This window comes from Chroicocephalus ridibundus, chromosome 9 (genome assembly GCF_963924245.1).
Source record: "Chroicocephalus ridibundus chromosome 9, bChrRid1.1, whole genome shotgun sequence".
NCBI lineage: Eukaryota > Metazoa > Chordata > Aves > Charadriiformes > Laridae > Chroicocephalus > Chroicocephalus ridibundus.
The window spans coordinates 36741479-36766470 of record NC_086292.1 but is presented as its reverse complement, the minus strand read 5'-3'; the positions used below and the strand labels follow the sequence as shown (position 1 = coordinate 36766470).

Below are 24992 nucleotides of genomic sequence, written 5' to 3'. Positions count from 1 at the left end.
TGCTGCGGGGCGGCGCGCAGGCGCGGCGGTGGCGGGCGGGGCGCGGGGCTGCTGGTCGCGGCTGAGGGAGCTGGGTCGCCGCCGCCCGGGTGAGCGGGGAGCGGCCGTCCGCGGCCGGGGGCGGGTGGCCGGGGGCACGGAGAGGGACGGCGGCCATTCCGGTGCTCTGGTGGGGGTGGGCGGCAGCCCTCCGCCCGCCGCCACAGCGCGGCGGGAGGAGGAGGAAGAAGAAGAAGGGCCGGGACCCCAGTGGCTCACCGGGGCGGCGGGGGCGGGGGGACGGCACCGAAACCTGGGCTGGTTTCGGTAGTGGGGAGGTCAGGGCTTCCTCAGAGCGGGGCTGGGGGGCGCGGGGAGGGGTGTTGGTGTTGGCAGGGGAAAATGCGGGTTTCCAGCGGGGGGGTTCCCCCGCCGCCTTCGGGGCTGAGAGGAAGCGGGGGGGAGGTGGGGGGTGTTGGTTAATTTTTTAGCCAGCGCCCAACTTTGCTGTGAAACTTCACAAACTTAGCCTGGAGTATCTGGTTAGCATAACTCTTTCAACTTGCGATTTATGTTTTCTACAAGTTATAAAGTGTGCGGGCTGCTGCCCTGGAGGGTTTGTGCTCGGTAGCCCCGGGACCACTAGGCCTGTGCCCTGGCAGGGAGCCGGGCCCCGGCAAGGGGGGGCGATGGCCGAGGCCTAGTGGGCTCCCCTTCGCCTCGGCGCACCCCGTTTTCTGTATTTCCTGGGAATTTTGCACATACGCTTGCAGTACACGCCTCTGAAAGCTACCTGCCTGTTTCTTTGCGGGTCAGCGCAAGTTGTGTTGAAAATCGGCACTCTATTCTAGAGAGGTTGCTGCATGCTTTAAATATAAATATATATACATAATATATTGAATGTATCCTTATCTCTAATGTCTTGCTACTGTGTCGGGTGTACAGATCTTGAAAGACAGCCTGTAGTGGAGGGGAGAACCTGAAACAGGCTAGTACTTGGAAGTTTTCCCTAAGTAACACAGTGGGAGTAAAGTGAATGTCTTCTGCTGTCCCATTCTAGGATTGTAAGTTTTGCCACTTTTCCATAATAGATACAAACATCTGAATGTTTCTATAAACGTTCAATAGGTTGCATCTGATGTTTCTTTTTGAGTGAAACACCTATAGGTGATTCCTCCAGGAGATACAGTGTGTCAGTGTCCATGGGCAGTACATCTCTATTGAAGAAAATCCAGGTACCGTCTGAAAAAAAAAAAAAAATTATGCCAAAATATCCCTCATTGTGTCTGGGCAGTAACTCCCAATACAGTGGTGCTGCCTTGCGTGTTGGGAGAGGGAACAGACAGCTGGGGTGGTGATTTCTGTCAGAGGATCTTCTCAGGGCAGGCATTTGGTACCTGGGATTTTTAGCTTATCCCTGCCTTGTATTTCTTTGGGATGATAACACCTGCCCTGCAGCTAGTTTGATGAGAGCGCCTGGAAGTGTTGTGGAGATGGCTGTGCTGAAGTGCCACCTCCTGCGCTGCCAGGGCTTCACCTTCTGTGCCCCATGCAGCTTGCCGAATGTGTGCTTCGGGGCTCCTGGCTCTGTCGCCTGTGCTGTTGCCTGGGCTGGATGGGTATGTCCATACAGCCCTGCAGCGTGGGTGACTGGTTTTCAGGAACAGGCACACAGGAGTAAGTTTTTATGGGATAAAGCCAACTTGGCAACTTAGCCATCACTCAGAGCACCCTGCCCGCAAAATAGCTGCGTTCTAGTTCTGTGTAGCTCTATATAGGAGACATGAAACAGCAAAGTGGGCTCTGTCTGATTCCAGGTGCCCTCTAATACAGAGGAGGAGCTGGCAGAAACTGGAAATACAGGTGTTTTCTGATGTCCTTTATCATGGAAGAATCTTCATGGTCTGTGTAGTTAACTCTGCAGTAGCTGTCGCCGTTCACTCCCTGGGTTACTGTATGGACAAATGTGAAGTTGGGGAAGCTCCACTTGCCATCTGTAAAGCTTAGTGAATTGTTTCTTTGAACAGAATGAAGCCTCGGGCTTGTTTTTATAGGAAAATAGCCCAGAATAGCTATTCCTTGCTGCCTGGAAAACTCAATTTAGCCTGACAAAAAGCCTAGGCAAAGATGAGCTGCCACCTGCTGGCTCTGTAAAGCTTTGGGCTAGGGAATGTCTGCTGGTTCCCTGCGCAGGAGAACCTGGTTTGTGTCCCCTACCAAGGCTGGAGATTTGCAAGGCTCAGGTGGGCTCTTGGGAGCTTTTCTTTCTAAGAAAAGCAGCACTGGTCTGTTCAGCAGATGTATTGTGAGGCATTACAAAGCCATCCTAAAAAGCCTGCTGGGGTTATGGTAATATTTATGTTTACTGGGTTTTCTCCTAGTTTTGATAAATAAAGTTCTTTCAAATGCAGCACATTCTTCATAAGCAGTTCTACAGAATCTCGCACACTGGAAAATCAGATTGTTGCCATTGTAGGGATTCCCTGGGGAAACACTCAGATTAGACTTCTCCAAGCAGCTGGGATGTTCTGGGCCCCCGACTGGTCCAGGAATGCTGACAGCCCTGCAGACCCCCCTGCACCGGGACGGGTTCATCCAGAGGCTGGGTGGAAGGAGGCTCCGTAGGAACAAATGAGATTAAAGTGAACTCTGTGAACGTGCTGGCCAAAACTGGCTTGGTTTGTTTTTCATGATGTCACTTCTATTTTAAAATCCAAGTTATGGAAATCATTTACAGTGGACTTTAACAAAACTGTAGTTTTCTATGGGCAAAATATTTCTAAAGAGTTGCACCTGTTAGGGTCCCAAGAAATTGTGTTCTTAAGTATAGTAGAAATTTCCGGGGGATGAATTTTTGAAAGAAAATCAGAAGCTAGCTGTTTTTAGAATCTTTGGGGTTTTAAAAATACACTTTCAGATAGACTAAACCAAAAATACTTTAACTTGTAGTTAAGAGGTGTGTGAAAGTTGCTTGACAGTCTTTCAGGGAACGATTCTGGTAATTATAAAGTGTCCTAAAGTAAAGTTACTGCTATCTTCTAATTTCTTTAGTTCTTCATTGATTTCTCAGGTGAAGGAATAATGCCAAGATTTTTGTCTTTGTGATGTCCAGCAGAATATCTTAATTTCTGATTTTCAGTTTAATAAACATAGAATTGAAATTTGATTGATTGGAAGTGCTGGCTTTGTTTCCATTTCCCCAAATGTTTCTTATGGGACTATGAAGTTTCTAGAGTGAAGAACTTACTTTACCTCATAGTGATATATCTGAAAAAGGAATACTAGCCCTTTCAGCTTTTAATGTATGTAATGTTTTCATGGCAAACCTAAGAAGGATACTTAAAAGAAAACTAGCTCTGCTCCTCAAAAAAGTGCAAAGTATTTGCAAAGCCAAAATTGATGGTTACAGTTTTGCCTACGATTTTGCAGTAAGATGTGCCACAAATATTCACAGTCTAAATAACTGCTCCTTCTAAAAACTTGTAATTTGTTATGCATGTATCATTCTCTGTGCTGTAAGAGTGAGTGATGGAAAGCAAACAGAGTACCAAATGTGTTTAATGGGAGGTGAGGGGCTTGTTTGATTAGATTAGAGCTTCAGCTGGCCTTTATGCCCTTTTTAGGCAATGAGAGTTCCTGACACCATGTTTTAGAACCTGAGTTTTAGCACGTTATATATGAGTGTCATACATGCTGTAGTTTCTATTGTAGGGAATGTTTCTGAAGGTCATTACCAAGCAATCTCTATGTAGTACAGACATGCTAATCAGTGCTACCATCATAACTTCTTAAAGGTGCCTCAAGTTAAGTATGCTTTCATATTTTAAGTGATACCTTTGATAGGTATTAGAAAATGTGTCCAAAACTCCTTAAACTTAAATTTGCCAGGCCACATGTGATTCTCTTCCTCTTGCTGAAGTGAAGACTCAGTTACAGAAATATGTTTTTTTTTCTTTGCTGCCTTATTTTTCACACTTGTGTGTGTGTGAACACCGTGGCTCAGTACTTGAAATGGCTACTTTAATCATATTATAAAAACAAGTGAGACTGAGGGCTATGACCTGAATGTTAATTAATGTATTACAAAGGATGAGTAATTTTCCAATGTAAAGCATACCAATGCAGTAAATAAAAGGTAATTAATTCTGAGTGACAGCATTTTACAACAATTCATGGAGAAGAAATACAGCCTACGTGAATGTAATATATGGTTATGCAGTGCTGCTCTCTCAGAGTAAGGGGAGCATTATTCTGCAGTATGCTAACTCTTCTGCTCCTTATAATTACCTGTTAAAACTACACCTTTTAATATTTGAATGCAAATGGACATGCAGAAATGTGGTAAATAGCAGCATGTTGATGTAAGATTCAGACAGTGCAGCCTGGTCACAAACAATGCTGTGTAATCAGCTGCAGGAAATGTTTTTCTCTTATGATAGTGTGTAATGGCTTAAACTGTAAGGAAAGGGAAAACATTAAGGCTCTTAGAAGGAGAATTTTGCACGCAGATTGTGTGGCATCTGCTGCAGCTATCAGTTAATTGTTCTTCAGCTGTTATGCACCTGGAGAAACAAGTACCATGAGACTATGAAAGGAGGTGGTAGCTAGACCGTGGAGACTCTCCTTTGGTTACTTTTGGGACACGGCTGTGAAAAACATAGGTGTGCTACAGTCTGTGTTTTCTGCAGCCATTAAACCCTGATGTTCTCAGCTCTGTCACCTCTTGCAAAAGGCCCAAGGTCTTCCAGTGTGATTGGTTTTAGTGCAGAGAAAGCCAGACACTGTTCTTTTGATGTAATTTACTATGAAATTGAGAATTTCTCCTGTTTTTTGTTATGTTTGAGGGAACTTCACCTAAGTGAGTTCAGCTTTGGAATTATGTCCTATCGATGTCAGCTGTGGTTTACAAGTAAACTCTAGTGATTATATAAGTAATACTTTTTTAAAAGCAGACATCCTGAAAATAGCTCTAAATATATTCCTTGTGCAGGTGTAGATGTTGGTAGGAACTGAAAATTTACTATTCTTGCAAAGGCAATTGTTAAAACCAGATTTACTTTACCGGTAAATTTGACCGAATGGCATGGATGAACCTTTATGTGCTCATATGTTCAGTGTCTCTGAATTAAATTATCACTGTATGTAGCTGTGACAGCTAGGGAGACCTTCCTTGATGTAAACAAATGAGGTGAAGGAATCCTGTAAGCAGGATTCCACAGTATAGTATGTACATATGGCCTTCTTTTACTTTTATTTAAGAGGCAATAGCTTTGAATTGATCTGGTTTTGAAGTACAGTGTAAGTGCACGTTTGAAGTAATGCAGTTAGTATATGTGATGTGAGCATCTGAACTGGAATGTGAGCTACTGGAGAACAAATAATGTTTGCTGTATGTCTGATCTGTGGTGAGAATTTTTATAGAGCCAAGAACGAGGTTAGGAAGGCTAATGAGCCTGAATCATAGAATTGTCTGGATCTAGCTTTTGCTCCCAAATACATTATGGACACTCTTGCTTGCTTAAAGAGAGTCATTCAAGTTACCTTTTGTGTGTGTTCTACTTGAAGCAAGAATTTGGCTGAACAAAAGGAGAATCCCAGAACTTGTCACAGAGAAATGAGAGAAACCAACCTGTCTGTTTCAATACTGTTCGGGGTTTTTTTCCAAGCCAAATGCTCAAAAATTGTCACTGTTAAGAAAAAAGGTTTCCTGTGCTCTCCTTGTCTATGAGAAGTACTATGTAGACTGTACATCTTTTGAAGGACCCTGATTTCCTCTAAGTATAATATTTAGTGAGCAGTTATGTGATCTGTTCTGTATTTTTAATTTTTGTTTTTTTGGTAGTAGGATTGAGTGGAGTGCTGTTATTTAGGACCTATATTCCCTAAGCCTTTCATCAAGGTATTTTAATTTTCCTCGGACAGAACAGCATGTTACTTCAATGGTAGTGCTATAATTAACTCAGAGGCAAACTTCCTTTGTTCCCTCTGTAGGTAATACACAGGGATATGAGTCAGTAATAACCAATTAGCTTGTTTGTAGTGAAGTCTTCCTTTACTGCCCTCGAACAGCAGCAGCAACAATAGAAGCATCTTAACTCTTCTTTGGGCTGCAGTATCTGTAAAACCTGATGGTGTTCAGCTGGACTCACAAATACTAGGTATAGTTGCTATCTCCTCCCTCCTACATTCCTAATTCCCCAGCCTGCCCTGTGGGAATTATAGAATCATAGAATGGTTTGGGTTGGAAGGGACCTTGAAGATCATCTAGTTCCAGATGGATCTTTCTTATGGCCTTGGAGTTCTCATAGAGAAAGCTGGGTACTGGCATTCTTCTGAAAACAAATATAGCTTAGATACTGATGGCGTGGCAGGATGGGATTCTTGTCAGTGAAGCAGCAAGGTGTGGTCAGCTTCCAAGTGCTCTTTGTCTGTTGTGGAATAACAGGTAGATATCAATATGGATGAAAAAGCTTTCCTTTTGGACATGTATGTGGAGGTTGAAGATACTTCGTAGTTGGGATATTTACCTTAACTATGGTTATTTCTTTTTAAAATTTTTTTTTTTATAGATCTGGTTAAGAATAAGATTTGGGTTTTGAAGTGTTTGAGCAACTTTCTACTACCCAAGTCATGACGCTCCCATTTCGAAAGGACTTGGACAAGTACAAAGATCTCGATGAGGATGAAATTCTTGGCAAACTTTCGGAAGAAGAACTGAAACAACTGGAAACCGTTTTGGATGATCTTGACCCTGAGGTAGGTATTAGCCAAGAGAAATTTTGGGTTTTGTTTGCTCAGAAATTAGTCTTAAATAAATTGAGACTTTTTTTTTTACTTGAACAATATACTTTTAGATGGAGTTCTTGCCTAGTCTGCTAATGATCTTATTTACAGATATATATGTATATATAATGTTTCAGTTGTTTATTTCCTGTTTACAATGTGAATGCAACTGCAGTAGAGGAAAAAGGAAGAAGGGGTTCTCAGGAGGAGCTTTCTGGGATTTATTTATAAATAAGAAATTGCTCTTAGTCATGTTCTTGAAAATAATCTTTGTTTAGAAAGGTCTGTTTAACTTTCCTGTTTCCAGTGTTGTCTGGTAAAGAGCCTTCTTGTATCCTTTTTTATTTTGTTGCTTCTACTGTTGAAGTTTGATGGGAGAGGGAGGATGCTGACCTCTTCTAAAGATTCCTGGCCCTGTGGGTAGCCTGTATCTATTCCTGTCCCGTGCTGACTTTGCAAAGAGGAGGCAAGTAATTGCTCAGATCCTGAATGATTATGTCAGCATGGGGTATTGAATATGGAATATTTTAGCTCTCTGTTATTAAGAGCTGAGTTATGTCCTCCACTGATACTGCAGATAATGTCAGAGTCCAGGATTTGTGTTTTCACCTCCCGGTTTTCTGTTCTTGCTTTAACAGGACCATGATAAATTTAAACTTGATGTTCAGGGATCACTTAGAATATTATGGTCACTTATTTTGTTGCACTGCAAGATATTCTTGATATTTTAATTGGCTATATCTTTATAGACATTTTAACAGAGGAGAACTGGCAAAAGTGATTGGTATAGACAGTTGTCTTAAAGACTTAGAAATACAAGGATGTAAGTGATGGAGGAAGCAGTGTTCTTGCTGAAAGTCTAAACTGTAAATAACTGAGTTTTATTTACTACTCCTCGTTTAAACAGTGTTCATTCTAGAAAAGAAATGAAAAGTAACTAGCTAGTCTAGTGCTGGGAGCTATTGTACTTAAAGAATTGCTTCAGTCCTAATCAGAGTGCAGATTGCTCTATTTCTAGTTATATTCTTGGTACCTAAAGAATAGATTACCTTGTGTCCTCCCCTGCCCCCAAAAAAAGGAAGTTGGCAAGGGATCAAAGATTGCCTAAAAGGGATAATGTATCAGGTTTGAACCTTGGGGACAGGGAGAGGGAAGAAGGAAATGAAACTGAAGAGGTGTTCACTCAGGCTTTCTAAGCTGTACTTGTTTGCTCCATTTTGTTTTGCAGAACGCGCTTCTGCCTGCAGGCTTCCGACAGAAAGACCAGACTGCTAAAAAGGCTTCAGGTCCCTTCGACAGGGAGCGACTCCTTGCATATTTGGAGAAGCAGGCTCTTGAGCACAAAGACAGGGAAGACTATGTGCCTTTTACAAGAGAAAAGAAAGGTAACACCGCCCTTTCCGGTGTAGGTGGTTATGAAATCTCTGAAGTGGACTAGGCAGAACTACTGTAAACCAAAGTTTATTGAATCACCGGCAGCTCTAATGCTTTTTAACTTGTGGCGTTTCCAAATGAGCGCTACTGTGCAGAGGCGGGATGCTTCCTGTTCAAGTGTTTTGTGGTGCTGGGGCTGGTGTGCTGTTTGCATGTAGCACAGGAAGGAAATAAGACTCAAAAGATTTTATCAAAGATTGCAAAGTTCCGATGGCGATGGTGTCCTCAAAGTAAGAGCTCCTCCTGATTTGTGTCAATAATAACAAATGCTGTTGTTGTGCCTGTGGCTTATGCCTTGTGGTGCTGAGTACAGACGGTAGTGTTTGTAATACTATGTTGAATTTAGAAAATAGCAGTAGAATAATGTCGTGGTAGATACTCGGTAATGTTCAGAGACGTTGTAGGCTGACAAGGCCAGGCAAGTGGTGTATGCAATCTTGTTGTCCTTCTGGTATCCTTACTGAGAGGTTTAATAAGATTGCATAGTTATTACTAGCTAATTACATAGTTAACATCGCAAGAAGCTTTGAAATCTGGCAGTGGTTTGTGGTCTAAAAACCATGGAAACGTTGACCCAATGAGTGGGCGCATTGCTAAAGCCTGGGATTTTAAATCTTTGTTTTGGATCTAGTCTTCTCATTCACTTGATGGGGAAGCATTTTCCTTTTCAGGGGAAAATAAAAAAGAATGTGCATCTTAAATATTGTAAGAATATATTTTAATTTTTTTTTCCCCACCACAAAGCAAGAGTTCCCAAATTTATTGTGTCTTACTAAGCACTATTGGTAGGGACAGAAACTCCCAGTCCTGTGCTGGGCACATATGCATAGGAGGAGGCAGCTTTTAGTTGTTGCCACAGTGTTTGTGTACTGCTTGTGAATCCTAGCTTGTCTGAACCTTCCCCAGCAGCAGGGAAGATCTGCTGCTGTAAGACTTCAGTAAACTGTTTGATAAGTTGTATTCCAGCTGCCCAAGATGAACAGGTTCCTCTTTTCTTAAGGGCTTGAAATCCCGTAATTCTACTTAATTCTCTGGTGTGAATCATTGCTTATTTCAGACTTGAGTCTTCATTCATTTCATGAGTTTGTATGTATGATTGTGATTGTGGTGTATATTTGGTGAAAATTTTGTTGGGGGTATTTGCATGTTCTCTGCCTGTACCAGATTGCTGTTACTTGACAATGTTGGTCTCTCTTTTTCTTGAAGTAATAGAAAGACTGTGACTTTAGAATGTGCTGCACTGTGTATGACGTACTACTTCCTCAATACACTGTGTTTTGCCTTATTTGTGTAGTTTAACACCACTTCTGTTGAGAGATGATCACTGTGACGCTCCTTTGCTGACAGAACAACAGCTTGCTGGCTGAATCTGTAAGAGTAACTGAGTTAAGGGTAACGCAATGTATTGAACGTAGAAGGCAGTCAAAGGTACCTATAGCAGTGGTACCCTTACTATATCTCCGCTGCTGGCAAGTACCAATTGATCCCATGTTTGGCTGTCTAGCGTGCCACTGCTTCCTCCCCAGTTCTGCTTCTTGCCCAGCATATTTGCTAGTATGTATTGCAGGCAGCCTAATGGTTTAACGTGATTAAGTTCAAGTATATTCGGGCCTCATCGCTGGTTTGGGGAATCCCTTATAACCAGGCTAGCTCATACACCACTCCTTCAGGATGTGAGACTCTGGGCATGGTGGATTTGCTCTAGTTAGTACTTCTTTTTCTACTGAGTCCTAGTGCTTCATTCAGATAGGTGGTTCTTTAATGTCAGCTTACATATACATGCACACAGCAAAACTATTTGTTTGGGTGGATAAAATCTGTGAGAATCATGTACAAAACCAGAAGAGTCCAGCTGTAACACAGATCTTGGTTAAGAAAGATCAAATGTCATTTCCTTTATGTAATAAAGTATTACTAAATAGCAGTCTGTCTGGATGTTGCAATATGTCATACCAGTTTAGTTAGTAAAATTTCCTGTATCTCTTTAAAAAAAAAAAAAAGAGTTGCTATTTAATAACTTTTTCTACTATTTATTTTAGTACCATAGAAGAAGAGAAAATAATATGAAAAATGAAATGTAGCTTACCTTCTTTAAAACTAAAAATGTGGAAACAAATGTTCAGTATGGAAATCCATGCTGTGTTAAATGGGCAGGAGGAGGCAGGAAGGCTAAGCTCATTTTGTAGTAGGTGAGGGATAACCTTTTCCTTTCCCCTCATGAAAATGTTACGCTTCAGCTTTGACTTGCTGCCCTGTTTCTGGCCATTTTGCACAAAAATGTCAAACCTATGTAACTTAATCTTTTAAAGCAAGAAATCACGATCTTTATCTAGATGTAAAACTTGGAAAGGGAGTGGAGCAAAATTTAATACTTGTGTAGGATGTTTTTAATCTAGAAGGAGCTCTTATCCTAATGTGCTTTTCTTTAATATTAATAAAATCCAGAACAACAAACACCTTAGCTGACTTGTACTTTTTGTCTAGCTAAATGTATTATGGAGAAATGCTAACAAATTGTGGAATAGGGGTACATGAAAAATCTTGCTTGATTATTCTGTTAATTCAGAAGAAAACTGGCAATCATAACCTTCAGTTCCAGAGATTTTGGGGGGAGAGATGGATTGGAGTTGCGTCTATTTTCTTGGTGCTATTTTTGTGGGTTAGGCTTTGCTAAAATATTTCTGCGTGCCTAGCTGGTCTCATTGCTCTAACTTGGTCTAATTCATTTCATGGAGTAAGAGGGGGAAAATCTATCCTTCTCTTTCTTTTTCCTTTTCCTATTTTAGTAGAACTGGTGATCTGCATGGCCGTTTGGCCTGTGGGTTTATCAAAGAAGCTTACCCTGGCTTAATTTTAAACGTCCTGTCTTGCTACTGATTCTGGTACCCTTGTTTCCCTGCTACAGTGTAAAGGAAAATCCTCTCTTCCAGTTGTCCCAAGTACCCCATTTTGAGGTAACATGTTACAGAACAATGTTGCATCTCTTTCACTGACAGATGATGTGATTTCTCCAAACCTTTGGCACCTTTTTTTGCTGTGTGCTATGAAATGTGGAAGATCTGAAATCATGTAAAGTGTTCTGATGTAGTGAGATGAACAGTGCTAAAAAAACGTGAAGTTTAACAATCCCTATATTATATTCTATTGCATTTTTCCAGTGCCTGACTTTGTTTCTAAAAGCATCCTTAAAAACATACTTTGTTTTCAAACACGATTTAATGACTTAAGTCACATTCTGTTCCAATTAAGTGTTGAACCATACAGTAAACCATTGTTCAAGAGATTCATGTGGTAATAATTTCAACAAAACTAGCTTTGTCTCAATCTGTGGACGTAAGTATGTCATAAAGATTTTACAAGGCATACTGCAGAGAGAAGGATCTCTCATCTAAATAGTGAAGTGAGGCTTCAGCGCTGGACTCTGTTGCCCTCAAGTGTGTTCAGTGTGTCTGAGCAATGCTCCTTGCTTCTCTTAGAGAAGCAAAAGATGAGAATTATTGCACCTGAGATAAAAACATATCTAACATCAGCAATGTACTTTGTGCTGTATAGTGCAAGGCGTTAGCAAATTAAACTAAGCTTTGCCTTTCTAGCCTTTGCACTCTCCTAATCATGGCGCGCTCTTCCAACTCTCCCTCTGCATTCCTGCCGGGGTATGTTTGTTCTGTATAGATTTGCATTTCGTGTAACTTCTACTTTAGTGCTGGGTTGGTTGGTTTTTGTTCCTGCTCTCTCACCCAGAAAATATTGTTAGGCTGAAACTGTAGTTACCTGGCTAGAGCTCTTTTGGTGCTGCCCTGTTCAGTTTTTGTTTCAGAATGCCATTTGCTTCTGCTGCCACAGGATTTGGGATGCTATGTTCTCTGTTTGCCTTTCAGTCACTGGTCTTTAAAGGAAGAGCGTTACATGTTGTAAAATAAAGCTAATATCCTGTAGGAGCTTTGGAGAAACAACTTGTCGAATTGACATTCTCCATACAAGACCACTAGAACAAAAGAACATAAATAACATGTGATACTCTAGCCTTAATATAAAACAGTTTTCTAACTCACTGCTATGTCCTCTGTAATCAGATAACGAATAGCAGTGCTGTCCCTACAGTAAGACACCGAGGAAGTCACTTGTAAATTGAATTAAAAAATAGTATTAAACTGTGCTTACAAGTGAATTGATGGACCTAAGTCTGTCACATGGTAAGAATTGGTGACGGATGAATTGTGGATTATATCAGTTTCTGGATTGATGAAGCTTTAAGGAACGTAAGATGTATGGAATATATCAGATGATGCTTGCTCTTCATGGAGTCACTGATGAGACGAGCTTGTATTTGGTTGTCCTCAGGTGACACTTGATTCCTTTTCTGCAGACAGAGTACTGTGAAGTGCATTTTAGATTTTCTTCTGATCTGCAAGTTGTGGCCACTTGCTGCCTGCTAGGATGGGGGTAGGACTGTGGGATATGTGAGAATAGTAGCAGCAATATGCTGCGCATGGCCACACTGAACAGACCTGGTTTCGCCAAGATTTTCAGTCCCACCTTAGATAATGTGATTCTGTGTATGAAATGTCTAGGGCACGTCAACAGGCGTCGTCCAATGTTTCTGCCTCTTCAGCAGTATGATTGTTGGGAACTTGGCACTGAAAGTTCATTCTGTAGCAAAGAAAGCCTGTGAATTAGTCCTGGGATGTGCATCGTTTAACACGTTAGCTAAAGGCATAGAAGGCCTGAATATATAATTATTACATAAATGATGTGAACATCTCTGAAATTTGCCTCTTCATGTTGTATTGCTTAATCTTTGCAGTATCCTTGTTGGCTGAAAAGGAGGATGTCATGTTCCTTCATGTGATCAAATCCCTGCTATTTGGAAACATTGCACTTGAGGGCTAAGAAAGCTATTCATCTCATGGGCTGCACAGATGTGTAGTTTTTTTGGGTTTTTTTGTTTTTTTAAGGAAAAAAAAGCTTACATTAGTAAGGGGGGAAGGGAATTGCCAAACTGTCCTGGCAGCAGGCCTTGAGTTAGATCATCGTCCCCGGAGACACAGGGGTCTTATCTTTTTTTAAAGTAAGTTCGTCACTAGAAGTGGGGAATGGGGAAGAACCTGCTTTTGTATGTTCATTGTAAACCTCTGAACTCTGGGCTAGGATGTGATGAAGCAAATGAATGCGAGATTATATACACAAGGGTGTGACCTGTTTTATAACAGAAACTGCTCCTGACCCAGTTCATGTGACTGGAGTTGGCTGCAATGAACATTTCTGGAGGGGAGTGGCTTTTAACATTTTCGCTTTAATAAAAAATGAATATACACTGGTGGTGGGTGTTTTTGTTTGTTTTTTTTTTTAGTTTATCTCAAGAATCAGGCATGTATGGATAAATTTAGTCTTCCTCTTAAGAACCAAATGGTTAGAACCAGAAGTTCCTAACTTATAAATTTAAGAATTACTTAAAGTAACATAAGGAAAAGTAGTTCTTTTTTTTGTGCGTACTGTGTGATGAACCAGACAGGAGGCTGATCTAGGTTGAAATACGCTTTTACAAAGCTGTTTTTAACTGAGATTGGTTTCCTTCTCCCACTCGCTGCTCTCTGCACTGATACTGCAAATAGGATGACGTGAACAAAGGCTCAGGTGCTGGAATCACGCGTCTCTTCTTCCTTGTACTCTGAATTCCTCACTCTTTTACTGACAGTCTGTATTACTGAGGAAAAACAATGCAAACATAGCTACTAAAAGGCTTTAGATAATGTATAAGCTGTTAAGAGTAAACATGGGTTAATGAAAGCCATGTCAAACATTTTAATACCTCTTCTGAAATTTAAAATTTAAGTTGAAAGTTATTCTGTCCCCAGTAGGTGATGCTGGTAAAATAAAATGGGGGCAGAAGTGTACCATATCAGTTATACCAAAATAATCCGCATTTATACAAAAATAAGTCTTAATTTATGGAGGTTTTGTTTTAATCCTGAATCACCACATAGCTTCTTTTGCAGTGTCCATCAGACCTGAGGTATGGGTGGTACTGCATGTCAGCTCATTTCGGCTACCGTTTGTAGTCAGGGCAGTTATGTAAGGAGATTTATGTTCTGCTTCTAAATATGGATAATGACCATTTGTACAACTTTCCAAAGAGATAGCAACCCAGGAACAAAAATCCTGTGTTGTTAGCAACAGATCTTGGTCATCAGACTGCGCTGTCAGAGAAAAACCTGATAGACTTCTTTGTAATCTGTGTTAGTGGTAATGCATTAAGTTCCTTTAAAAAGAAAAGGAACCACAAACTATTGTAATCTAGGATGAGAATTTGGAGAGGGAGAAAAGGTGGATGCGTTTTGTCATGCCTGTGTCTGCTGTGGGACACAGGAGCTGACTTCAGGCAGTGCTTCCCACAAGTGGCGAAATCAAAATCCTACTTTGTTGGAATTTCCCAGAAAAAAAAAAATAATTGAAACATCCCTATAAAGCTTCTTGTCACTGGGAGGTATTTAAAAATGCTAAACTTAGTCTTAGTCCAAACATGCAACAAGATACACTTGTGTGCAGTACGAGGTAAAAAAATCTTAGTCTTCTGGCTTCTGCCCAGCTGGTCCGATTCTGGTGTGTGACGGGTTGTCATCATGTAATTGGAACGAGCTAGTATGATTTGTCTGTGGAAATGTTTTTTAGCTATGAATATGGAAGAGCCTGGGTTCCTGAACTAGCACTGGGACATCATAGGACGGTTATCGACACAGCTTCCTACCCCAGGAAATAACTAAAGGAAGTTGGAACCCCTTTCCCACAGCTCTGTCTGCTGACAGATAGCTCAGGCAACTTGGAAAGTTTGGAAAACTTTTAATAACTGTTAAGATCAGATTCACAGTTTTCTAGTTGTGACTGACTTCTATCAAATGCATCGGTTTTGTTCTGTCATATGGTACCAGAGCTTTTATTTACCACGTCAGTTTATGCTGAACCTAAGCACCCGTTGCCTCTCCTGGGTGGTTCCTACCCAGTGCTAGACTTGTTTGTTCTGAAAGGCCAATTCTAAATCATTCACATCTGAACTGTTTTCAGAACAACTGTTAGAATAGCGCTCTCATATTCTGATTTCTTACCCTAACTTTTCAGCCGAAGATATACACAGCAATTGTGCTAATTACACAGACCTCTACTTATAATGATGTCTCCTAAAATAACTTGTCCCAATACCTGTCCGTAATGACTAAAAAGTTGGTGCAGAATGTGATATTAATAAACAATCCCAAATCAGAAATATTGTGTATGCTGTAAAACTGCAGTGAATACTCAGGTCTGTGATATCAGATGATTCGTTGATATTCTATTTCTCTGACACATTCAGATCACAGTTCTGCCTCGGTCCCTTTCTTCCTTGAGGGGATATAGGTCATCGTTCTCTACCGATAGTAAATCTTCCTTACAAGCTCTTTTTTCTAGGCTGTTTAAAATGTATAATGGAGGCTTATACTTTATTTTCTAATACTTAGGAGAAACAAATAAGATTGGAGTCATGATACAGACTCCTGAAGATTTGGAATAAGTAATGTTATATTCCTGCTTATGCTCTTTCCTCATCTCTGACTTTTGAGAACAAACAGAAGAAACCTCATTCCTTTATGTTGTCCTTGGTGCTTTTCTCAGGACTTACTAAATGTATTCCTTAAGTACAAAATACAAAGTAACATCAGACTCTTCATTTTCTTTACTCCAGGGAAAATATTTATCCCGAAGCAAAAGCCTATACAGTCTTACACAGAAGAAAAATTCTCTCTTGATCCAGAACTGGAGGAAGCCTTGACCAGTGCCACAGACACAGAATTAGGTGACCTTGCAGGTTAGTTTTTTTTGAAGTACGAATGGGGCTGGTGCTTATTTAGACGAGAAAGATCTATAATTAATGTGGTAGTGTATTTGTTATCTGAAATGTGACTATATGAAGTTGTAGTTGTGAAAGAAACTACAACGTGTTTCGTTGTAGTGTATCATCTTTGTTGATTTGTGATAATTTATAGGAAGGTAGATTATTTTGGCCTGCATAAGATGTCAGATTTTCAAACTCAAAACCTTGAATTTCATTCCTCAGACTGGCTGGTTTTTGTTGGGTACACTACTGCTTTTTCTTACACATAAGAAGGTGTTGCTATGTGCCTGTATTCCTAAAGCTTCAGTCAAGAATTTTGTGACTGAACTGCACTTTTAACTTTGATGCTTGAACCTGGTGAAGTAAAAGCTTTCTAAGATGTGAAAGCCAACTAAAAAAAGTCTATAATTAATTAATTTTTTTCTACTTTTCTTTAAATTAAGAGATAGAATGGCTTATTGTACTGATAACTGGGTGTTTTACAAATATCAGTTGTTATTTTAAAGGAACTCTGCATCTGAGCTGAATTATTCAGGAACAGTAAAATTGTTTTTTTTGCTTTTTCTTTTTTTCCTTTTACAGCTATACTGGGAATGTCTAACTTGATAACAAACAATCAGTTCTGTGATGTAGTAGGAAGCAGTAATGGGATTGACAAAGACAGCTTCTCAAGTAAGTGTGTACGCAAGTGCTAGATAAATGAGTTCTTTGTACTGCACACAGTTACTATAGCATTAACTATTTTCTGTTGCACTAGCATTCTTTATAGATTATTCACTCTTCAATTGGAAATGTGCATGTCTAACATTGCTAATTGAGTTCTGGCAAAAGTGGAATTAAAATATATCTACACTAAAATCTATTCTGCAGTTAATTGACTTTTTGGCGGATAAAAGTAGGCATAAACATGCATTTTCATGTTTGTGTTTGTAATTCAACTCCTATCTGCTTTCTGAAAAAAGCTGGTCTGCAAGAAAAGCAGAAGGACCGTGAGGACCTTTGGAAAAAAATTGAACTTTATGAAACTATGGTCAGGAGACGATGGTATGGCTTTTGGGTGGAGGAAAGATGTAAAGACTGATGAAATGATCTTTAAATACAGTAAATATTTAGTATGTGTATCATTCATTCACAGTGAGTGTATGTGACCTGTTTGATTGCAATTAAATGCCTTTTCAGATATAGTAAAAGGTGAAAAAATGTTGCCTGTTTTCGATGAACCGCCAAATCCTACAAATGTGGAGGAGACGCTGCAAAGGATTAAAGACAATGATTCCCGTCTTGTTGAAGTCAATCTAAATAACATTAAGGTAATTACCAGAAGTCTGCAGTAAATGTGCCTCTTTTTCTCAGTAGAAGACACGTTAAGCCATAAAACTGTAATAACAGCACGATAGGCTTATTTTAAGTACAGCAGCCTTTCTGCTAATGTTGCAGTGTGTGTAATCTCAGAAACCTGGAGCTAAACCGATAAGCCATCTTGGTTTCTTTTGCCAAATGTGTATTTAAAAAGCTTTAGATTTTCTTACTGCCAGCCCAGATTTCTGTTGCTGCCAAGCTGGCAACAGTTCCAGCAGCTCACCATCCTGGAGTTAACTGCTACTTTGACTCCTTTGTCCTTGATGAAGCAATGTGCTCTCACAGCTATTGCAGAGTGATGTTTGTACCTGACATCCTTCTGGTTCTTGCACAAAAAAGCTGTTGGCAATTAGGGCTGCTTCTGCTTATAAGTGTAACAGTTGTGGTTTTAAATATGAGTAAAACTTTTGCATGTTTGCGTGAGAGAAAACAGAACTACAGGACTCCTGACCTACAGTGCAGACAGCAGTGACAGGCTGCTGGCTGCAGCCTCTCGAGCAGCCTAGGCTATTTGTTGCCTTTACTAACAGAAGAAAATAAAATACATGGTTTAAGAATATTGTACAGTAGAGAAGTGCTAGCCAAAATAAATGCCTAAAAAGGCAACAGAACAAAATTTCTGATATAATAAACTGAGAAATTTGCTACCCTAATTAATTATCTAAAATGATTCCTTTTACACTTGGTTGCTACTACACTGTAAACATTATCAAACTATAGATTGGCAAATTATGGAATTATTCTTAATAGAACACAGAGAATGAAATGCTAGTAGTTTCACCAGTTTAAAGCTCTAAATCTTTTTATATTTGTGAAAGGTTAATTTGATGCTGATAGTTAGCAAATGTTCAGTTCGTGTAAATTTTGCTTAGTAAACTTCAAGTCAGCTAAGTATTTTTTAACGCTTTTACTGTGACAGTGGCATCAATGTAGTAAAGATGACATTGCTCTATAAAACTGATGACTCTAATAGCCATTGTATCTTACATATAGTTTTGCTACACATTTAGGCCGTTACTGTGAGACTGCTGGAGATCAGTGATAGTTAATATTATCATATGTTTTGCTGTAAAGAGAATAAGATAATGGAAGAAGTTGGGAGGGAGGGGATAAACTTGTGTATCTCAAGAGAGTGAAATGCTATTTTTAATTCAAGAACATACCAATTCCAACGCTGAAAGAATTTGCAAAAGCCTTAGAAACCAACACGCATGTGAAGAATTTTAGCCTTGCAGCCACCCGAAGCAATGATCCTGTTGCTGTTGTAAGTACTCTCCCTAATGCGCTTAAGTGGGGTGCGAGGGAAGTGAGGATGGAAAGACAATGGTAAGGGATTGAACTGAATCCTGCTTAAATATTTAGAGATGGAAATGATTAAATTCTGTTACGCTGTAAAGTATGTTTTCTTTAACAAACCTTTGTTGTATCAAAGTTGGTAAATGACTGCTGGCTGACTAATACGCAGCAATGAGTCAGATCCATGAGATAAGTGAGAACTCTTTTTATCCAGTCCCTTCCCCCGACTCTTATCTTGCTAACCTCCTTCTTGCTTTTCTCTCTTTCTCCTAGTCATTTAGTTCCATTCCACAAGCCAATAGTACATTGAAAACTAACTTTAAAAGCAGCACATTGAGGACTGAAAAAACTCATAATCTTTTTCAACTAACTAGAGTTTTAGTTGAAGAAAGTTGGAAAGTAACTGTTTCTCTGATCTCCCTGCTACCAAAGATTGGCTTAAAGCATTAGCATATAAAGCATAATATTAGTCAAGGTATCTAGTTTGACACAATTGAAATACAAGTATTTCTCACCTGGTCTTGTTTTTCCTATGTTAAATCAAAAGCAGTACCTTATTTATTTGCAAATTAGTGGCAAGAAAACAGCACTAATTGTTTTGCCAGGACAATCCTTTGCATTTGTTTTAATTTCAAATTAGAAAAAAAATGAGTTTGAAACACTCCATTAAATGAACAAATGAATGTTTGAAAGCTTTGTTTGGGGTCAGTTAAAAAGTTCCTTTTCAGTAGAACTGAAACATTTATAATAAAAATCTACAAAGGCTTGTTTTCTCAGGTGTGGTTTTGATACAAATAAACATAAAGATTGTGATTTTTATGACTGTAAACCTCAGCACGTACCTGTTCTCGTTTTCTTATGTTCTCAGAAACGAGATCAGGTATATGCCACTTCTGTAAGAGTGCTTTTAGCTACCTGCTGGTACTGTGCTTAGAGCTTTGAATTTTGCTGCTTCCTACCAAATCTGTAGACACAAGCGTTTTGTAAGTCAGATCTCCTGTTTACAAATTAACCATACCTAATTCTCCTTTCAGTTGACTAACGCCCTTTCTCTGGCCTTTATTTAGCAGCTTGCATTACTCATTGTATGCTGTGAAGGCTTACAAAATGGAATTGGTCCAATATGCTAATTTCAGACAATTTATATTCTGTGTAGCTTTTTAGTTTGTAACAAGAGAAAAACAGGCCTTTTATAGACTAAATACTATTTAAAAATGGAATGTAGATAATGGCTAGTTTAAGACTCACTTCAGTCTCAAATAATGAGTGAAAACTTGCAAAGTTACGATATGCATCTGTCAACTTGTTGCTCCCGTTGAACTAGTCAGTGTAAATGGTTATCACTGTGTCCTGTGATGTACTGCAGCAAATGTCAGAAGTTTAATGATGCTCCCTTGCATTCAAAGGCTCTTGCAGATATGCTGAGAGTAAACACAAAATTAAAAAGTTTAAACATAGAATCAAACTTCATCACTGGAGTTGGAATTTTGGCACTGGTCGATGCACTGAAAGACAATGAAACATTAACAGAGATCAAAATCGATAACCAGGTAGGTGAAGTGGTGGTAATATCATAATTAAATCAGTCTCTCCTGGCTGACTGAATATTTTTACAAGGCAGCTCGTGATACACTGTCCAAAATATTTTACTTTTAAGTATCTTAACCCCATGAATGATTGTCCTTAAGATTTTCAGAAGCATCCAGTTGAAGTTTATTCCTGGTTACTTCTGTGCTTGCTTGTACTTTAAAGTGCACAAATGTACTTTATGACGTTCTGCCTTTTAGATTAATCAATATGAAGCTAAGTGTTTATTGACTAATATGATGAAAGTATTCTGATCTCTTTTAGGTTGAATACACATAAGCACTGTTGTCTTTGTGTACCTTTTATTTTAACAGAGGCAGCAGCTCGGCACACTTGCAGAAGTAGAAATTGCGAAGATGCTTGAAGAAAACACCAAAATACTCAAATTTGGATACCATTTCATGCAACAGGGACCTCGAGCCAGGGCAGCTGCAGCTATCACAAAAAATAATGATTTGGGTAAGACCTGTCAATAGAGAGTGACTGTTAAATGAATGTGTGCGTGGCACTGGTTTTAAAGGTGTCTGGTTTTTCTGCTTTTCTGTTGACATAACGAGGTTAGCAAAATATGTGTGCTTTACTCCTACTCTTCTGTTGCTGCTTGATGTTCTCCTTTTATTTTGTTGCAGGGTGTTCAGGTGTATGATTTTTAGCAGTCTAGAACAAGAACATTCAAACTCTGCCTGAGTGGTGACAATGAGAGAAAGTAATAGTTTTGATTGTTCAGTTTTATTCAGATAAGATTCATTGTTTGTTTAAAAGCAGTACTTGAAATTAATAGTGCAGGATGCCCTCTTCCATGCCGGCACACCCAATCTCATTTGGATTGCGTGAGCAAGGAAACTGAAGGTACTGTCATGTGCAGAGGTTGGGACTGGGTCATCTCTTCCCTTACGGTTCTGTTCATGCCCAGGTACCTTCCCTGCCTCTCTTAAAGGAAGCTGGTAGCAGTGACATCTTTATTTGCTGCAGTTAAGTTTTGTTGCAGCTCATCTGTTAGAATCCTATGTAAATGGACCAGCAGCAAATTGGTTAATAATATAGCCGATGAATGGAAATAGTGTGTATACTAATGCCAAATGCTCGAAGCTCTCAACTACAACAAGATAATGTGGTCTGTCTATTTAAATAGAATTACCTTTTAAATTCCATTTAATTAAACTTTTTGGCTTTAGGTGCTTTGTGGTAAGGATTGCACATCTCACCAGCATGAAAATGGGCCATGCAGTTCAGTAGTGGTAGCAATAGTTCAGGGACACATTAGAGGGAATGACATAGGAAATTGGAATTTGGTTTAAAGATCTTCTCTCCTCTGAGTAAAACTTAAAGTGGAGAACAGATCTGAAAAAGATGGAGGAGAAATAACAGAATAGAGCATAGAGAGAGACGAAAGGTGCTCAGACACTGCGTAACTGTTTCTCAAAATAGATTCTAAACCAGTTATTCTTATTTTTTTCATCATAACACTTTGGGTGTGTCTCTCCTTTCCTTTAAGGTTTCTCTTTTCACTAGTTCTCACTTTAGTGTTTGACTGTTGGAAATCTATGTTTCTATTGATATCTTGCTTTTTTTCTTTGCTTTCTTAGTCTGGAGTATGCGAACAAAATCTTCTGCAAATACCTTTTCATCTCTCCAGCCCTGAAGCTACAGAGACGGGTTACTCTGAATACCCAGTTGGGTACTGAGCACTGAAAGCTGAGGTGTTCAAAGTCTCTCATTTCTGTCTTTGTACGTTTCTTCTAAAAAAAACCCAAAGCCAGTCTTTATCTTCTTTCTCCCTTGTTTACTCTGTGTTGTACTGCTTCCCTCTCCTTCGTCTGAAACTGCGCATATTGCTTTTAACTGCATGATGGGAGAAGTCTAAGGTTGGAAACTTTTCCATCTGTTCTTGCAATTTGATGAAAGCAGGTATGCATAACTTCTGTCACTGATGGAAACGATTTGGATTTAAATGGAGATATAAGTCTATGGGTTACTCTCAAAGTGAGCAATACATTGGCTTTGTAAAGAGTAACATTCTAGTGTGATTCTATTCTGGTTGTTTCTTTAGACTGTATGTAAAGCATTTCTTGAGACAGGAGGAGGGAGGGGAAACAAAACAGCTTTCCCTCTGTTATTTTGATCTGTGAAGGTAAAGAAGGTCAATTCAAATTGCAAATATCTGTAAAACTACAGAATTCCCAATTAGTGGATTTGAGAACAGAATCACTTTCTTACATAGATGTGCTTGCTCCACTTTTTTAAACAAAGTGGAGATGCCCTATATGATATCCAAGACTCTTAGCCTCATTTGTTGTGTCTTCACAGAAAAGGAAAATAGAATTTGATAGGGGGGAAAAAGAAAATATCAATTAAAATACTACAAATATTAAGCAAAGCTCCAGTCATTCAGTCAATCTTGTATACTCTGAAGTCTAAACAGCATGTGAGCCTTTGTGATTTTTATTCACAAATATTTGTTGCTGTTGCATTTTCTGACAAATTTTTTTAATTAATAAATGCAATATTTTAGGCTATTGCAAGTAACGTTATTTTTTTTGCAAAGTGTATAAATAGTGCTGGATGTACTGTGAAACTCTTGTACTGTTTATTTTGAAGCCACGTAAACTTAATTCTCCACCACTGGAATACTGCAATGTAAAAAAAAGAGTACTGGCTAAATCTGCTTAACAAATGTAAAATTACTCATGTTTCCTGCAAGTCTCTCCTCGCAAACATTTGAAGCTGTTCATGAATAACACAGTAAGCACTGCTAACGTGTAAGCTTAAAATGATGAATAATACTAAATGTTAATTATCTTAAGTTGTATTATGTGAAACTTTATGCGGCAAAGTATAAACTATCTGTTGATCTTGTAGAAATACGAAAAGTAGTTGCAATGATAGAATAGTAAAACTTTTTTTTTCCCTCTCTTGTTACAGTTCGCAAGAGAAGGGTTGAAGGCGACAATTAGTAGATCATCTTCTTGTCAAAACTGTGTGGAGACTTCAAGGGCCATCAAGGCACACTCGTCACCGTGAGCTTTGGCAATCTTGGACTACATTCACCTGGGTTAGAAGGGAAAAGACTGGAAACCCCATTCCTTTTAAAGCAAAGTTGTATTAAGAATCTGCTGGTGTATGCATCACGTTTTTCAGATTGAGACACAATAACTGCAACAGTCTGTACTATAGTTTTTGGTGGTTTTTTAAAGAATTTTTTTGTATTTCGAGACTTCGGCTGTGCTTTCTACTAAAAATGTAATTGTAAATCAATGGTATAATTGTCTGTAGTCAAAGAATGGGACATTCAAGATCATTGGGCAGATGATGACCCAACTGAAATATTCGTTAGAAAATCTGAGGGCGTTTATTTACGTGGAGGGGTATGTATATTCTTGAAAACAATGCGTTAGCGATAAGGGATTCTTCACACAGCAGTTGGACTCATTCTGTAGAGCTGTTCAGCCTTGTTCATATGCACTGAAGAGAAATCTTTCACAGCTATCTTACTTGTAATTCTACTTTCAAATTTTTTTATTAGTTCTTGATACTGTGATTAAGTTTATAGACATCCCTTTAAACCAAACAAAAATAAATTGGCTAAGGACTTCTCACAAGAGACTTAAGGGACTAGTAAAAAAGTGGAAGCCTTGCAAAAAAAAAGAAAAAGGGGCCTTGAAAAATGACAGTTTTTCTATTACACCTAAATCTTTAAAGTCTTTTTCAAAACGTTCCATAACTGTATCTTACTTTGTATCTAAACTGGATATATTTTTAGACTGATTTCATGTGTTCATCAGCATTATTTAGTTTATATTCTTTGTTTAAAAATCCTTATCTGCATAAGTAATAAGTATCAATTTCTCTAGAAGTAGTGGACATGCATTTGTTAAATTCTGCATAATTCTGTACAGGTAAAGCAGTCGTAACTGTAAAACCAGGTTACTAAGTTGCTAGCAAATGGAAAAATTCCTTTTTTTCAAGCAGTTGCATTAAGCTATTAGTACTTCATATAAATCTATCATTTTTTAATAAAGCAATGAAGTAACACTTTTAAGAAAGGATTTTTCTATTCTACTTACATCTTGATGTTGAAACACTACATAACATGTGCAGGAATTAACCAATATGCAGTGTCAAATCTGTATGGCATAGTAATTATTGAAGTATTTAAAGTTCTATATCTAAGCGAACTAATAAGTCAACAAGAATCACTTCAACTTCTGTACATAATCACAGTAGACTTCCTTGAAATAATATGAAAATCTGGAGGCTTTTTGGTGTAGGTCTGTCTGGACTGCACTGTACTAGTTTGCCCAATGTTGTCATGGCATCATAAACTCACAAAAACGTTTTAAAGGAGTGCTCGGCTATAATTATAGCAACAGAGAATTCAACTGACAACTGCTTTCATCTAAGGATCATTATATGGTGAATATTTTATGTATACAAAACATATTGGACTGAGCTTTTTGCATCAGGTTGTTTATACTATAAAAATTCACCAGAGCAACTCTCTGACACTGTGCCCACGTTGTAATTTGCTGCAAATCTTGTTTCAGATCTTTAAAGACAGACTTTATTCTGGAGGTGACTTCGAATTTAACTACAACTGTACAGAGAATTTTAAACTATAGTGCCTTCAGTGAGGATGTATATAACTGGTTTATTCTTGCGGAAGAACATGTTTTTTCCTATTTCGGAATTG

The 24992-nt window shown here is 38.9% G+C and overlaps 1 protein-coding gene across 5 annotated transcripts; it reads left to right on the top strand.

Moving 5' to 3' along the window:
• LOC134520579 (tropomodulin-3-like) lies at positions 1-23953 on the top strand. Of its 5 annotated transcripts, none has more exons than XR_010072474.1 (11): positions 1-89; positions 6549-6735; positions 7991-8147; positions 15911-16033; positions 16643-16732; positions 17240-17370; positions 18576-18683; positions 20122-20265; positions 20617-20761; positions 21889-22002; positions 23225-23953. XR_010072474.1 is itself a non-coding variant. In XM_063346164.1 (10 exons), exons 2-10 carry the CDS (start codon positions 6610-6612, stop codon positions 23254-23256), a joined length of 1056 nt encoding a protein of 351 aa, XP_063202234.1. In that variant the 5' UTR covers positions 2-89; positions 6549-6609; the 3' UTR covers positions 23257-23953. The 5 variants fall into 5 exon arrangements, 1 of the variants encoding a protein (XP_063202234.1); XR_010072473.1 differs by having other exon boundaries at positions 21889-22030; XR_010072476.1 differs by lacking the exon at positions 1-89 and adding an exon at positions 1157-1214 and having other exon boundaries at positions 21889-22030.
• The last annotated feature ends 1039 nt before the right edge of the window (positions 23954-24992 follow it).